Genomic DNA, 18,379 nt, shown 5'->3' with positions numbered 1-18,379 from the left:
AACAACAACTGAAATTTTTAGAGATGGCATACTAAAGTAAATAACCATTGTTATGCTGCTTGGGAAATTTCTTGATAACAGTTATGTCTTTCTTTTGTAAACAAATTTGAACATCATTTTAATGCAATATTATCACAAACCACAAATAAAAGCCTGAATTGGTATACAACTGAAGTCCTTTTAATTACATGTTGAGCTCAGGTGAGATGAGCAAGAACATGAGATGACCCAAAAAGATTTTGGAAGGAAAACAAAAAGAACATTATTTTTTCGTTTCTCAGGTTTTTTTTCAAAAATAGATGGTCAGTTAAAAACAGCTATTTTTTAAACAATAAAGCTGAGAATAGGTCAACTGAAATGAAGAAAATTGAAATAAATTACCCATGAAACAGCAATTGCTAAGTTATCATAAGAGCATACATTCAACAGCATTATTCAATATTATAAGAAATTACCTTTCTTAAAAATGATTATATAACATGCCTTAAAACTGCCAGTAATGCACTACACCATTTCTCCACATGTTCATAATTATATACATCTTTATTACAACCTAAGTTTGCTTCATCATTGCTTTCTTACTCTCTTTTTCTTCCCTCCTCCTCCTCTCTTTTTGTAAACAAAATACTGTAGCCACTTGTAACTTTTCTGCTAGGAATAATTTCTATTTACTTTCACAATCATTCTCATACAAGCCTGCAATGCTATTAAAATTAAATGTATTTGGGTAAGTTAACCAATAAAGGAAACCTAACATAAATCTAATTTATAAGTACTAATACAAACAGGAGAAAAAGAATAACCAACGCAAAAAGCTATTTCTACATAAAAGGCTATTGAGAAAACACATTCAAAATATCAAATGCATTCAAGGAAAAAAATCTTAGTACATTTATATCTTAATATATTAAAACATTTTTAAAACATCTCATCTTCTACTGTTTTTAAAATAAATGATCATTAAGAAACTAACAGTTGTAGTTTGAATGGATGAATGCATGGATGGATATGATCCTAAAGTAATAATTTATTTGAAATTAGCTTAGTGTGTTATAAGTATCTGATTTAATATATTAATTGGTACATAAAGATGTTTGTGTGTGTGTGTGTGTGTGTGTGTGTGTGTGTCTCAGCTACATAGTCTAAAGAAGCTTTATCTAATCTAGAAGGTTTAATAGAGTTTAGTACTGCTAGTCACTGGGAATTTGGTTAATATCAATTCCAATGTATCTGGAAGAAATGAGTTTTTATTCATTTGCTTAATAGTATTTATATTCCACCCCAATGTGCAAGAACTCTGGGAAGCCTGAGAAAAACATATTTATATCCTTTCAGTTCCTTTGATCGTTGAACAAAGTTGAAATTTAAGGGCTTAAATTTAAGAAAGCAGTTTTAAATGAAACAAGGTAATTTTCAAAATTGTTTTTGCATGTATGATGGATGTGCCCCTTATTAGAATATGTATGCTATCTAATAAAGGAAGGATGCTTCTGGGATAAACTCTAAAATTCTGGAATTCTCTTGCAATGGTTGAACAATCCATATGTTTCTTAATTTATGCGTACTTTGAAATCTTCTCCCTTTTAGAAGCTGGAATACTGCAAAGCAAAGAACCAATAACCAACAACACCCTGCTTCTGAAAATTCCTCTAGGCTTTAAAGTAGCCCTATGGCTTCTCTTTAGAAAAGGATTGACAGGTTAAACAGCACTTAGTTTGAAAATATCTTTTTTGTAAACAAGCAAGGTGTATCAGCAGAGTACTCAGGACATATTCTCCAAATGCAACAAGTGCCCAACAACCCCAAATGGTGGAGGGCATATATTAGAAGAAATGAGGAATATAAATATAATCATATACAAGTAAAAAAGGAATTATCAGCTACTGCTGAAAGACTGAAATATAATATACAAATAACTGAATAAATTTGCATCACCTTCAATATATCTTTTAATGATCAATGATAATTAAAATAAGGTACATTTATGAAGAAATATTCTATGCATTATAGGGATAAAAATGCACATTAAAAATACCTCCCCCTTATGAAATGTTCTTTTTGAAACATGAACAATCAGCAAACTTCTAATATCTGCAAAAACAGACTAAAAGTAAGTGCTTTCTTATTCTATAAATCAATCCCTAGAACAACTTGAGAATTCATCTCAGTCCAAGATGGTTTGGAAGAGAAGCAGTTTCAATTTCTTGTCTGTTTTTAAGTAAGTTTTAACATTTTAAAAAATTGTTTTTATAAAGATTTGTCTAATTTCATTCCTGATCAATCTGAGCAATTTTAAAACTAGCTTTTGGGTCTCTGCGTTAGGCTGATGGAAGGTAAACAATCTTGGAAATTCATTACAATTTGATTTGTCAGAAGTTATTGTTTTTCTATGATGCTGAAAGACATTACAAACTAGGACAAAAAGAAATACACTATTAAATTGAAATTATAGCTCATTCAACACAAACAAATGATTTACCGGGCTCAGCATGAATTTTCTTCATGGTAGCTAAACTTCCACAAAATATTTTTAAACACATTTCAATGTAAAAGCTCTCATTGTCCAAAAGTAATAAATTGCCGTAATGTTGATCTTTAGAGTTTATAGAGCATTCGAATGAATCTGAGAGACCTACAGTTGCTTTGAAAGATTAACTAACATTCTATGATTCTAATTTTATGAAATCCAAAAAAATTATGTAATTTTATATATCTCTTCATTTGTTCCAACAGAAAATCAAACACAGTGAGCGATGAATAGAGGTGGGTAAATAATTAACAGTAGAGGAAATACACTCACGGAAAGGTAGCTACTAACATCCACATTATCTGTGATGGTCTGACGTTCTCCCCTCTGATTAATCTTCCGAAACCTCCGGCGAGATTGTCGAAGAGGCAGTTCCCTCTGCAAGATATTGTCTTCATTCTCTTTTGAATTATCTACCTGGAACACATGTTCAGGATCCTGATTAAACATCCAGTTCTTCCATATCACTGAAAGTCTATGTAAGTTTAAAAAATTCATGAAGGCAGGCTCAGCATGAGTTAGTACTGTGACTGTGTCATAAGAAATCCACACAAGTTCCTGAAACTAAAGCAACACTTCTTCAATTACTCACTACAATGAGCTGAGAGGCCACAATTTCCTTCCGGGAAGCAGTGTTGTTTAAAAAGAAAAGAAAAACCTAAGTAACACTACGTATCTATAAAAACCGTTCACTGTATTTGAACAGTTCTATATACTTAAAATGGCTACCTAGACAAAAATAAACTATACTATTATGACAGTTATTATTGTTTGCTACAAAGTTATATTTGTAAACCACATGTTGAAGTAAAAAATAACAGATTCACTTCATATAAAGCTAGAATACTGCCTCTAGTTTGTTTCATGACATACAAATCATAAAAGGTTTGAACTAAATTTGAGCAATGTTGATAACTTGTTCTTTTTCATGTTCATTTATGCTATAAAAAGAAAGTCTACATTCACATTTCCTTTGGAACTCTCAGCCGGAAAGAGCGGAGACAAACACATATATACAAAGAATTAACAAAAGGAGACATGAGATAATTCAAATATGTGTAAGAAATATGCAGCAATATATATATATATATACATATATATTTCAAAACAAGCTTTCCTTAATTTTTTGTAATGTGAAGATTTTAAAGGCTAAAAGTAAATATATTTGTATAATTATTTTCAAAATAGGAAAAATTCCTTTCATTGCCAAGTCTTTTACCCAGGAATTTAATGAGAGTTCTATGTTTTGTTGTGATTACTATATGGTTAAATTTTTGAAACCTTTATTAGATAGCCACTAAGTTAGCATCTGCAGAAACAACTGATTTCAAACAGTGAATTAAACAGACACCTAAATGACTTCCACTAAGTTAATGAATCTTAAAAATGCAAATCTTTGAAAAAGACTGAATAAAACATAATAGTTATTTCAGGAATGATCCATTTATGACAACAGCAATGTATTTATCCATTTATCAGAGAATATACACTGACACTAAAATATCCAAGTGCTTTCCCCAGAAGTTTATAAATATAATACTTTTGTTGTATTTAAGTACAATGACAATCAAGATTATACTTATAAATAATATATATATATATATTAATTATGTAAATTATTTCAGCAAATCATATTCTTACTTACTTCTTTTATTTAAAAATAAGCATACTTTTAATCCATCAAATTACTCATTGTTTTATTTAGTTCTAAATATCATTGCAGATGTACCTCTAGTTATCTTCAGGCTAGTTCTCATGCTACATAACATGCTGTCATAATGTCATGCAAGAGGCTATCCTGGTTGCTACAACAGAGCCCAGAATTCAAAAGACAACATAACATACAAATATGGTTGCAAAATACAGTTTACTGTACTTGAAACATCATATATATCATACGCTGTTGATCCTTTTACAAAACCTTTGAGAACGGGTAGCTAGGCAATTATCAGAGATATTATCAGAACTATAATTCTGTTTCAAAACTTTCCAAAGAAGATTGAACTACATGAGTCAGGAAATCGCTTCTAACTCTGATTCTGTGCTTCGTGAACACTGAAAATATAGTAATTTCCAATTAATAATACCTTGCCTTGCAGGGAAACCCCCAATGTCAAAAAAAAACCCATGAAATAACTCATAAAATCTTCCAGCAAATTCTCAGGTTGCATATGAATGTGTATTTGCTCTTTATGATATATAGCAATTTACTATATAATCACTTTGTAATTACTATCAAGGAACCTTGTAACATTATGAAAAAAAACAGACACACTTGAAAATTGATATGCAATGTTTTTACTCCATGTTTTTTTTTGTTCATGTCTTCAATAGTATATTTGTATTTATACTTCATACATTTTATATTTATATCTCATACACTCTTCTATCTTCTCCTTCAGCTCCTACTTAAGTACTTATTTACTTAGTAGATAAGTAAATATTAGATATTCCATCTTTCATTTAGAACCAAAATATAACAAACAGGCAGAACTGCCTTTATCTGAGTGTAGCTACCCATCCTACCACATAGGATAGGATAGGTACATTCCATGAAATTTTGCCATCTAGTGGGACCTTGGAAGTAGAAACCTTATGGAACACCTTCATCCCAGTTTTTTTTTTTCACCCTGTACAGAATAAGGATATCTAAAGCTGGTTGTTGGGAATCCCAAGGGGATGGTTCAGATGCTGGGTTTGTTGTTTTTTATTTTATAGTTATTTATTTTATTGCTTTGAGCCACCCAGAGTTGTGTTTAAGTTGGGCAGCCATGCAAATGTTTAATTAATTAATTAAAAACTTAGCACTATTGATAGATAGATGATAGACAGATAGATAGATAGATAGATAGATAGATATAGATAGATAGATAGATGGATGATAGATAGATAGATAGATAGATGTGCTTAAAAGTTTGTGAACCCTTTTGAATGTTCAATATTTCTGCAAAAATATGACTTAAAACTAGTTAACGATAATTTACTTAAACGAATAAGTAACAACATTATACTGGTTCATTTATTTATTGAGGAAAATGATCCAAAGCTACATGTCACAGAAGTAGATGAACATCTTAAGATTTTCAGTTCATTTGAATGGGAAATTAAGGTCTTTTAATAAGGGGATGGTAACCAGATATGAGTATGGGAGATCCTGACTTAAATTAAGAATAGAATATTGGGCATTCGCTGGAAAAGTCTGACCTTCACAATGCAAGTCTATTGTAATATAGGTGATACCTTCCTCAGTAGTAATAACTGTGAAAGGGATCTTGGAGTCCTAGTGGACAACCATTTAAATATGAGCCAGCAGTGTGCAGCAGCTGCCAAAAAAGCCAACACAGTTCTAGGCTGCATCAACAGAGGGATAGAATCAAGATCACGTGAAGTGTTAATACCACTTTATAATGCCTTGGTAAGGCCACACTTGGAATACTGCATTCAGTTCTGGTCGCCACGATGTAAAAAAGATGTGGAGACTCTAGAAAGAGTGCAGAGAAGAGCAACAAAGATGATTAGGGGACTGGAGACTAAAACATATGAAGAACGGTTGCAAGAACTGGGTATGTTTAGCTTAAGAGAAAGAAGGACTAGGGGAGACATGATAGCATTGTTCCAATATCTCAGAGGTTGCCACAAAGAAGAGGGAGTCAAACTATTCTCCAAAGCACCTGAGGGTAGAACAAGAAGCAATGGGTGGAAACTAATCAAGGAGAGAAGCAACTTAGAACTGAGGAGAAATTTCCTGACAGTTAGAACAATTAATCAGTGGAACAGCTTGCCTCCAGAAGTTGTGAATGCCCCAACACTGGAAGTCTTTAAGAAGATGTTGGATAGCTATTTGTCTGAAACGGTATAGGGTTTCCTGCCTAGGCAGAGGGTTGGACTAGAAGACCTCCAAGGTCCCTTCCAACTCTACTATTGTATTGTATTGTATTGTAATGAGTCATGACTCAAATAAAGGAGATATCTGAGAAAATCTCTGAAAAACTATGACCGATACTCTGCAGGCTGGGAAAGATTGAACAATTATTTTGTGTTTTTAAAATTAATGTATTAAAGATTTTAAAAATAATAAATAAGACAAAATAAGACAAGAGAAAAAATAGAAAGCGCAGAAAAATAGGAAACATGTACACAAAAATTTAAGTTATTCCCTAAGATCTTCTCAGCAAGAGACTTAACATCGCTCCACCTCCTCTTTGACATACATAGAACATTTATTTTGAGATCAATGCTTTTTTGATTGGTAGATCCAAAAATCATTAGTTGTGTTCTATCCACTTTCAATAAAAAGTCCATAAAGTGTTTTCACTATTTTATAAATGTGCTTAATACCTTATCCCTGATTAAACAAGTCAATTTTGTATTCCTTTCTCTTCTGTAATACTCTTCTGTGACTATTAATTGTTAATTTGATATTGAAATACTGTTATACCTGATCGCTTTCTATATTTTCTTCCTCCCATCTTAAAAAAAATTATTATGGCTTCAAAGCATATCTCCTTACAATAATCTCCAAGTTGTTCTATAGGTACTCCGGATGTCAAACAAGATTCTTTCTCAATTATCTGAATCTTTTTCATCGATTTAATATTTGCACTTCCTCTGCGTTTACTATTTCTATTTTCAAAATTTCCACTTTGACTATTTTTTATCTCTCTACCCAGTTGTTCTGCAGATCCTTCGGTTATTTTTCACCTCCTCTTTGATCTCTTATTTTAGATCTCTTTTAAATGATGCATTCACAAAGGCAGTTATTGATTCTGTTATTGCAGCTATAACAATCTTACCCAATTCTTCAAAGACCAAAGAACATTTGGAAGACCCGCCCTAATTGATCCAGCAGTTAAAAGTGGCAGAAGATCGGGATTTGTACCTTCAGACTTGCCAGATTCTCTCTCTACTGGAAATATATATATTTCCAGTACATGGTGTGTCCTAGGGAGCCATTGGGTTTTTTGTAGATTAGGACATCCAAAAAGGGAAGTTGGTTGTTTGCTTCTATTTCCATAGTGAATTGTATTTTGGGGTGTAGGCAGTTTTTCTTTCCCGTGTGGCCAAATCACGAAAGTGTCATCAACATATCTAATAGAAGCAAACAAGCAAACGCCTAGCCAACAAAGACCACCTGAAAACTGAATTACACACTCTCACAAATGTATTAATCTCCAACGGATTCCAAAGAAAACAATTACCAACCTAATCCAAAGGGAGACTCCCCACAAGAACCTAGACACAGAACAGGACAACGGCATCGCCTTCCTCCCTTACATCAAAGGCACCAGAGATAAAATCAGCAAAATTCTCCATAAACACAATATCAAGACAGCCTTCAACACTGACCAAAAAATAGCCAACATCTTAAGAAACCCCAAAGACAAAATCCAGCTAGAAAACCAAGGAGTCTACGAAATACCATGCAAAATCTGCCCTGCAACATACATAGGACAAACAAACAGGAGAACAAATGCAAGCATCGTAGAACACAAGAACGCAGTAAGAAAAAAAGAAAAAACTTCCTCCCTTTTCCAGCACCTTAAAGCTAGAGGACATGAAATTAATTTTGAAGGAACCAAATTAATCTCCAAAACTGAACACTTCAACAAAAGAATAATTATGGAAGCTATCGAAATAGAGAAACACCCCCACAACATGAATAAACGTGACGGTACCTCCTGCCTACTAAACAGCTGGAAACCAGCCCTAGTCAACAAACGAGCCCCACCCACCACCCAGGCCGTTACAACACAAAACAACAACGGACACACAGCCAGCACCAATCAGCACCAATCTATCAATCATGATACAACCACACAGCCAATCAATCCACTAACTGAAACCAAGCCAGCACTCCACACATCCCCACCAAGATTTATAGAAAGATGGCAGCTCCAACTATGCTTTAAGCCGAAAACACCATCCTGAAGATGGCGGTGAGACCTCGCCGAAACGTTGTCAAGACAATCTCAATCTTACATGGAAAAAGAACCGAATACAACAAGACCAGCATAGATAGATAGATAGATAGATAGATAGATAGATAGATAGATAGATAGATAGACAGACAGACAGACAGACAGACAGACAGACAGACAGACAGACAGACAGACAGACAGACAGACAGATAGATGATAGATAGATGATAGATGATAGATAGATAGATAGATAGATAGATAGATAGATAGATAGATAGATAGATAGATAGATAGATAGATAGATAGATGATAGATAGATGATAGATAGATAGATACTTTAATATATTTTAGGATCTTATTTAGATATTATAGAGAAATGTTGAAAATTTAAAAGGGTTCAAAGACTTTGAAGCACCACTGTAACTATCTCCCTGTGAAGATAGATTAGACAAAGAGAGAGGGACTGGTCCAAATTCACCAAGTGAACGTTTGTCACTGAGAGTAGACTTAAACCTAGGTCCTTGATGTTAGTTCAGGACTTTAACCATATACAGTATTTCTTTCCAGGTTCCTCACCCCACATATTCAGAATTCTGACACATTCAGTCACTGTCCAGTTTATAAGAACTAATTACTCAAGAGAGAGAGAGGGAGAGGGAGGGAGGGAGGGAGGGAGGGAGAGAGAGAACGAACCCCTCCATCTTATATATGCTAATACCAATGTCATTCAGATACATCATCATCATCATTTGCTATAATAATATATAAAATCTTTTTCCCAAGATCACTGTGTTGCTTAATATTATTCGTTCACTTCTAGTAGTCAGTCCCATGAGAACTATTTATCTAAAACTACAAAATATTAAGAACATCTTCAGGATAAATATATGAGTGTGAAAAATTAGGGATCTAAGAATCTTCATGAATCATACACTATTATTTTGTGCACTTCATTGTTCTCAGGTTCTCATGTGACTACATCATAGCAAAATTCCAGATAGAGGCTATGTAATCTGAAAGCAAAATATTAAGCATGGTTGTTACCAGAAAAGCAAACACAATGGATTGTTATCAAGAACTATAGAAGTACGTCCACCTGCTTCCTTCAGATATTGTCAGAACTATTAAACTACAAACATTAAAAAAAAGTTTAGAAATCTTGTAACAGTATCTTTGCCTTAAATTCTATAAAATAATGTTTTCTAGATACTGCATATGGTAGAATATGCTATGCAAAACAACTAACAAGTGATTTCAAATGACATTCTTTTTAAAAACCAATGTAATGTTAAAGTTAGTTTTTTTAAGATGTAAAATTTCAGATTAATAGCAATAGCATGTAGACTTATCGTATTTTTCGGAGTATAAGACACACCTTTTTCCCTCAAAAAAAGAGGCTGAAAATCTGGGTGCATCTTATACACTGAATACAGCATTTTTTGCCTCCAGAAACCCCGCCCCTTCACCAAAATGGCCGTGCATAGCCTTATGAAGGCTTCCAGAGAGCTCCTGGCGGCTGGGGGAGGGCAGAAATGAGCAAAAAACAGGCTGTTTCTTGCTTAATTTTGCCCCCCAAACTCCCAGGAGCACTCTATAAGCTTCCTAAAGGCTATCCATGCCCCTTTTTTTGGCAAAAAATGGGCGCATTTTTGTGAAAAACAGGGCATTTCTTGCTCATCTTTGCACACACACACCCCTCAGGAGCACTCTACAAGCCTCCTAAGGGTTATTCATGCCCCTTTTTTGAAAAAAAACGGGCCTGTTTTCACAAAAAACAGAATGCAAAACTTTTTTTTTCTTAATTTGCCTCTTCAAAACCTTGATGCGTCTTATACTCCGGTGCATCTTATACTCTGAAAAATAAGGTATATACTGCTTTACAGTGCTTTACAGCCCCCTCTAAGCAGTTTACAGTCAGCATATTGCCCCCAACAATGTGGGTTCTCATTTTACCGACCTCAGAAGGACGGAAGGCTGAGTCAACCTTGAGCCGGCAGCCAGTAGTTAACAGAAGTAGCCAGCAGAACTGCATCCTAACTATTAATGTCACCACGGCTCAAAATCTTAGATTAAGTTATAGAATACTTATCTTTCCACTATAATAATGCAAACATTACTTTTCTTACACACATTTCTTAAAAGGGAGTGAGGGAAGTTATTAAATTTATTTGCCACCCATCTCGTTGCAATACAATTATGGGTGTCTAACAACATCAAAATTAAACTATGTATGTATGTATAAATGTATGTTTATACATACATAGGTATACATACATATATACATATACACATACACATATCCATATAGGCCAATAGAAAGCAAGATATGCTTAGAACACTGATATAATATGTATGGCATATGTATTCCTTTAAAAACATTCAGAGCTCATGCAAGAAATTACTAATAGAAAATAGAACAAATCAGTGAAAAGCACAGATTCATGAGATACCTTTCTGTACCCATAGCCACAAGAAGGTAAAATGAATAATTCCTTCTTCCTCAAGCAATTATTTCAAAGAATGGTCCTTACCACGATCATTTCTGAAGGTTCCAACACAATGCATTCACAACCTCGTTTTCCTCCAGATTGCTTGCCAAAGCTGTGAAGAAAAATGGGAAAGTGTAAACTCCACACTACATAGTAAGTAGGCAGGACAGAAACAAAATGTAGTAATAGTAAAGTATTGTGCAAAACAAAAAGGTATCTTGCATTATATTCCATATCACTATTTTAAGGAGCAACTTAACATTTTAATACGTTTTATACAATTCATTAAAACATCAATTTAGAAAAGCATCCAGAAACATTATGCAAAATGGGGCTATATGCTATAAAAGTTACAAAAAATAAAAGCAAAATAGAGAGATAATCGTATTGATGACAGGTAGTTTGATGTATGGTTAAAGCATTAGGCTAGAAACTGGGAGACCGCAAGTTCTAGTCCCATCTTACCAGTTGTGGCATTCAAAAATTTTTTACTACCAGTTCTGTGGGTATGGCTTGGTGAGCGTGGTGTGGCTCGGTGGGCATGACTTGGTGGGCGTGGCAGGGGAAGGATACTGTAAATTCTCCATTCCCTCCCCACTCCAGGAGAAGGTTACTGCAAAATCCCCATTCCCTCCCAATCAGCTGCGACTCAGGAGACAGAGAATAGATGGGGGCGGGGCAAGTCAGAGGTGGTATTTACTGGTTCTCCGAACTACTCAGAATTTCCACTATCAGTTCTCCAGAACTGGTCAGAACCTGCTGAATACCACCTCTGCATCTTATGTACAAAGCCAGCTGGTGACCTTGATAAAGTCTTAGCCCTAGGAAGGAGACAATGACAAACCACTTCCAAAATCTTGCCAAGATTGCAGGGACCTATCCAGGGAGTCACCAAGAGTCAAAGTTACACATAAAAAGTAATATTAAAATTTATTTATTTATTTATTTTCAGTATTTATAGACCGCCCCCTCTCCCCGAAGGGACTCGGGGCGGTGTACAGGTGTGTCATTAAGACGAATACAAAAGACGAATATCCTATACCCTTAAAAACGAATTAAACCTCATACAACTGTATCAGCAAATGTATCAGCAAAACCAACAGAAAGTCTCATGTCTTATACTACAGTATGATATCAGCTTCTATAGCTGCATTAGATGACTGTAAAATTAGTTTGAGATAAATATATGGAAAGCATGCCTTGTATAATAGAATGTATAATGAGGTAAGAGGGAAATAAAGCAAACACAAAATAGCAAATTAAGTTCCCTCCTTTTCCCCATAATATCTGGGTACATTCCCAGTAAAATAGCTTCAGCTCTTACAATACAATACAATACAATAGTAGAGTTGGAAGGGACCTTGGAGGTCTTCTAGTCCAACCCCCTGCCTAGGCAGGAAACCCTATACCGTTTCAGACAAATAGCTATCCAACATCTTCTTAAAGACTTCCAGTGTTGGGGCATTCACAACTTCTGGAGGCAAGCTGTTCCACTGATTAATTGTTCTCACTGTCAGGAAATTCCTCCTCAGTTCTAAATTGCTTCTCTCCTTGATTAGTTTCCACCCATTGCTTCTTGTTCTACCCTCAGGTGCTTTGGAGAATAGTTTGACTCCCTCTTCTTTGTGGCAACCTCTGAGATATTGGAATAATGCTATCATGTCTCCCCTAGTCCTTCTTTCTCTTAAGCTAAACATACCCAGTTCCTGCAACCGTTCTTCATATGTTTTAGACTCCAGGCCCCTAATCATCTTTGTTGCTCTTCTCTGCACTCTTTCTAGAGTCTCCACATCTTTTTTACATCGTGGCGACCAGAACTGAATGCAGTATTCCAAGTGTGGCCTTACCAAGGCATTATAAAGTGGTATTAACACTTCACGTGATCTTGATTCTATCCCTCTGTTGATGCAGCCTAGAACTGTGTTGGCTTTTTTGGCAGCTGCTGCACACTGCTGGCTCATATTTAAATGGTTGTCCACTAGGACTCCAAGATCCCTTTCACAGTTACTACTACTGAGTATGGTATCACCTATACTGTACCTGTGCATTCCGTTTTTGTTGCCTAAATGTAGAACCTTACTCTTTTCACCATTGAATTTCATTTTATTAGATAGTGCCCAATGTTCAAGTTTGTCAAGATCCTTCTGTATCTTAAGCCTATCTTCTGGAGTGTTGGCTATTCCTGCCAGCTTGGTATCATCTGCAAATTTGATGAGTTCCCCATTTATTCCCTCATCCAGATCATTGATGAAGATGTTGAAGAGTACTGGGCCTAAAACAGAGCCTTGGGGTACTCCACTGCATACTTCCCTCCATGTAGATGCAGTTCCATTGAGAACTACACGTTGAGTGCGGTTGGTCAGCCAGTTACCAATCCATCTGGTGGTGATGCTGTCTAACCCACATTCTTCTACTTTATCTAGTAGTAGGTTATGGTCTACCTTATCAAAAGCCTTACTGAAGTCCAAGTAAACTATATCAACGGCATTCCTCTGGTCCACCAATTTTGTCACATTATCAAAGAATGCAATAAGATTAGTCTGGCATGATCTGTTTTTGACAAATCCATGTTGGCTTTTGGCTATTACTTTGTTTGCTTCTAGGTGTTCGCAAATTCGTTGCTTGATTGTTTTTTCCAGAATCTTTCCTGGTATTGAGGTTAGGCTGATAGGTCTGTAGTTTCCTGGATCTAATTTTTTCCCTTTTTTGAAGATGGGAACCACATCAGCTCTTTTCCAGTCCTCTGGTAGTTCCCCGGTGTTCCAGGATCTCTGAAAGATATAATTCAGTGGTTCTGAGATCTCGTCTGCTAGTTCCTTCAGAACTCTGGGGTGTAATCCATCCGGTCCTGGTGATTTGAACTCATCTAGGGTAGACAGGTGCTCACTTACCATTTTCTTCCCTATTTCAATTTGTGTTCCTAATTTTGTGGTGCTGCTTTTGATAGGTTGGACTGTTTTATCCCTTTGTGTAAAGACAGATGCAAAACATGAGTTAAATAGTTCTGCTTTCTCCCTGTTGCTTGTCACCTTCTTGCCACTTTCTCCTAGCAGTGGACCAATTGTTTCCTTAACTTTTTTCTTGTTTTTAACATGTTGGAAGAAGCTTTTTTTGTTAATTTTTACTTTTGTGGCAAGCCTTTCTTCATTGTGAGCCTTAGCTTTCCTCACTTCATCTTTACAGGCTCGGGCTATTTGCTGATATTCTGCCTTAGTTATGTCCCCCTCCTTCCACTTTTTATACTTACTTTTTTTGTCTTTCAGTTTGTCAGATAGTTGTTTATGCAGCCATGCTGGTTTCTTTTGGGAGCTGTTGTTTTTCTTCTTCATTGGTATTGTGTTAGACTGGGCTTTTCTAATCTCATTTTTCAAAATTTCCCAAGCTTCTCGAGTTGTTTTCCCCTCGAGGATTCTCATCCATGGAATTTTTCCCAAGCTCTCTCTAAGTTTATTGAAATTAGCTTTCTTAAAGTCCAAGACTCTAGTTTGACTTTGTTCTACTACTTGTGTTTGGATAATGTTGAATTCCAATATTGCATGGTCACTTGCCCCCAGGGTTCCTATGGCTTCAACACCTTCTATCATTTCCTCTCTGTTAGTGAGAATTAAGTCCAGTATGGCTGATCCCCTTGTTTCCTTCTCTACTTTTTGGAAAACAAAGTTGTCTGCTAGGTTTGTTAGGAACCTGTTGGATCTTCCACTTGGTGCAGAGTTTGTTTCCCAGTTGATGTCAGGGTAGTTAAAATCTCCCATTACTATTGTGGTGTGCTTCCTACATACCTTAGTTAGCTGACTAGCAAAAAGTTCATCTTCTTCCTCTGCTTGGTTGGGTGGCCTGTAGTATAGACCTATGGCAATGTCATTTCCCCCACAACCTTTAATATTGACCCAAATGCATTCAAGATAGTTCTCATTATTGTTGTGCTCTATTTCTGTAGAGACGTAGTTATTTCTTATATATAGTGCAACTCCACCTCCTCTTTTATTTGGTCTATTTCTTTTAAATAATTTAAATCCTTCTAGCTGTATGTTCCATTTGTCAGTTTCATCCCACCAAGTTTCTGTAATGGCAATAATATCATATCTGTCCTCTTTTACTTGAATTTCTAATTCTCCCTGTTTATTCCTCATACTCTGTGCATTGGTATATAGACATTTGAGTCCATTTTGATTGACCTTGTGTTTACTGTCTACATAACCTGTATTATGCCTGACTGCCCCTATTTTCTTGCCACTTGTGTGATTCATGCACATGGTATGACAATCACTATTACATGCTTGGTTTTGCTTGACAGCAGGAGTGATAATCTTACCCACACACACATCTAGGTTACATGCATTTATAACCCTATGAATTTTAGTTTGCTGGGGACAGAGATGTTCTGTATCTATTAATTCTCTGTCCCCGCTCTTCAGTTTAAATGTTTATCAAGAAAATCTGTGAATTTAATGCCAAGTAACTCAGTTCCTTTCTTGGATGGGTGCAACCCATCTCTTTTGTACAGTTTTTCACTGGACCAGCTACAGGCTTCATGACTAATAAAACCAAAGCCTTCCCTTTTACACCACTCCTTTAGCCAAACATTAAACTCTGCTACACGCTGGCCCTTCCCTTTTTGTTCCTTATATACAGGTAAAACCTCTGAAAAGATAAGCCTACAACCTATACTATTAAGTTCATACCCCAAGTTCTGGAAATCATTCTGCACAGAAAGTACATCTTTCTGGGATAGATCATTAGTGCCAAGATGTATAATAGCATCAACGTCACAGTCCTTACTTGCATTCTTGACTATCTTAAGAATACGCCTCTTGTCTCTGCTGGCAGTAGCACCTGGCAGACACCTGACCTCTTTTAAAACCTCCTTATCCTCTCCTAAATTAACATCTCTTACGATTGAATCACCAACCAGAAGGTGACTTCTCTTTTTACATACCTTGATCTTCTTCTGCGACTGATGTGTGATACCTGGTTCCCCTTTTCGCCTTTCCGAAGAAAGTTCTTCGTTTTGGACCACGATCCCCTGCTTATTTGAGTCATCATTATCACAACTGCCTTGACCTATCTCTTTAGTGTCCCCATTAAGGTCAGCAAGGGCACTATATCTGTTTTGCTGGGTCACAGCAAAAGCTTTGGGTTTATGGTTCACAGCTCTCAACCTGCCAGATCCCACAGTTGTCCAGACAGCTCTTCTCCTGCAAGATCTTTGTGGCAGAGGGGGCTGATAGTGTGGCTTCACCATAGAGTGGAATGGCTGACGTAGACACCTAGTTTCTGCTTGGAGAGCACAGATTACAGATTCTAGATAGGTAATCTGCCTATGTAGACTCGTAATTTGTTTACAAAGGGGACAGTATCCAAATTTGAAAAGAGTACTGCGAAAGACAGGTGCAAAACAGCTATTACATTGAACTAAGCCAGTCATTTTGAAATAAATAAAATCACAATCTCAAACACACTAATCCAGAATGTATTGCTATTTTGGTTTATAGATATATGATTCGCGCGTCGTTAGGCGCGCGGGCCCCCACCTCAGTGTCTTTGTCTTGTGACTCACCCCCTCCTTCTCTCCAGCAGCTCCAATCCTAGCTTCAGGAAGCTTCAAATGATATGGAGTTTAAGGGTCCCCACCTCAGTGTCTTTGTCTTGTGACTCACCCCCTCCTTCTCTCCAGCAGCTCCAATCCTAGCTTCAGGAAGCTTCAAATGATATGGAGTTTAAGGGTCCCCACCTCAGTGTCTTTGTCTTGTGACTCACCCCCTCCTTCTCTCCAGCAGCTCCAATCATAGCTTCAGGAAGGTTCAAATGATATCTTAGCAGAACCTTTGGGAAAATTTTAGTGGGTGGATGGGGTACAAGGAAAAGGAAAACTCCAGTTGGATGTGCAGATGCCATGTGCAAAGAATCAAGAGCATATGTTAAATTCTAGTTCAGATTTATTGCTCAAGCCTCTAGTCAACTAACCTTCAACACCAAATTGGCGCTGGTCCCTAAGCTCTGCCTCTTCTTCAACAGCAGAATTTCAGTGGTAAAGCATGAGATTTAAACTATAGGAACATAAGAAGATAAACGTTTCTCTAATTCCAGGAAAGGGAGAGGGACTTGCTGGTTAAGATTGATATAATATATATTTTGATATATTATATCAATTAATATAAAATGAATTCTATTGACTGCTCAAATTATATTATTTATTTCATCAAGGAAAGAGAAGAAACAACTTTGAATACTAAGGAACAATGTGAAATATGAAAAAGTCTAAAGGCAAATTATTATGCGTAAATCACACATGGACAGAAAATATTTTACCATTTATTGTAGTAACCGAATAAGTATAATACTAAGAATAATAAGTAATTTTTCTTAAAAGGTTCTGGTTTTTAGAGTAAAAATCATCTTATGTTATAATATGTAAATATTGTTCATTATTTTTAATGAAAAAGAAAAAAGGTGGAATCTACCATCCATTCAACAGGGCCCGTTAAAATCAAAAAAAGTGGAGAGGGGTTGCTGCTATTAGAGGTACAGATACACAGTATTTTAAGAAATAGGTTTGATGAAACCAAACCAAAAAGGTTTTGGAAAATTCTTTATCATGATGATTGTGAGGAGTATAAAACAAGAAATTACCATAACCAGAAATGATAATTTCCCATTTTTATCAGATATCATATACAATAGAATATGTAACTTTAAGTTTATTAACTGCCTTGAACTTGCATATACTACTAAATTTCTGTGAAGTTCCCAGAAGATGACCTAATTAATTTACGAGCCTCGAGACAAAGTTCAAAAGAAATCCATTCATTTATTAGGATCAACATTCTGGCATGTACTCCTGCGGAACCAAAACTAGGTTCCGCTTAATTGCATTTGAACTTTAGCCCTCTATCTCCTCCCCTCTGTCATGCGTCATAGATCATATTCACGAACTAGGTTGTAGAAATATGAGATCCAACTCTGGCCGAAGGTATGTATGGAATCCTCGAATGCCGATTGTGTTAAAATAAATGATTTAGGTTAGGCATAAAAATGCTAAAAGATTACTAAAGAAAGAACTACATTCTGTATCTGCTGAAGCTAGTATTCAGCTCAAAATTAATTAATTATTTGAAAATAATTTTGCAGCAATTAAAACCTAAAATAAATGAAACAAGTTTCTTTATGTCCTGTTTATATACAACAAAACAAATATATATATTTGTTTTCGTAGATTTTCACGGGTGTAGGTATGCTAGTTTTGTTGTATTCGGGTCTTTTCCCGTGTAATATTGAGATTGTCTTTGCAACGTTTCGGCAAGATCTCACCTGCCATCTTCAGGCTTGGGCTTAAAATGGGAACGGAGCTGCCGTCTTTCTGTAAATCTTGGTGGGAGAGGATGGGGTGCTGGCTTTGTTTCAGTAAGTGGAATGATTGGTTGTGTGGTTGTATCATGATTGGTAGA

The 18,379-nt window shown here is 35.9% G+C and overlaps 2 protein-coding genes across 6 annotated transcripts in view; both read right to left on the bottom strand.

Moving 5' to 3' along the window:
* The window catches only part of FNIP1 (folliculin interacting protein 1), a 543,489-nt gene that overhangs the window by 321,250 nt on the left and 203,860 nt on the right, over positions 1 to 18,379 (bottom strand). The window lies entirely within an intron of this gene.
* Positions 1 to 18,379, bottom strand: part of RAPGEF6 (Rap guanine nucleotide exchange factor 6) — a 168,077-nt gene that overhangs the window by 97,993 nt on the left and 51,705 nt on the right. For all 5 annotated transcript variants that reach the window (XM_081936498.1, XM_081936495.1, XM_081936494.1 and 2 more), the window contains exons 5-6: positions 10,977 to 11,046; positions 2,801 to 2,944 (exon numbers count right to left, since the gene is read on the bottom strand). In XM_081936498.1, the coding sequence (XP_081792624.1) occupies positions 2,801 to 2,944; positions 10,977 to 11,046 (214 nt within the window). The remainder of the gene's footprint in view (positions 1 to 2,800; positions 2,945 to 10,976; positions 11,047 to 18,379) is intronic.

This window comes from Natrix helvetica (genome assembly GCF_964273705.1).
Source record: "Natrix helvetica genome assembly, chromosome: 1".
Taxonomy (NCBI): domain Eukaryota; kingdom Metazoa; phylum Chordata; class Lepidosauria; order Squamata; family Natricidae; genus Natrix; species Natrix helvetica.
Note: the sequence above shows the minus strand (reverse complement) of the source record. Positions and strands in the feature narration are given on the sequence as shown.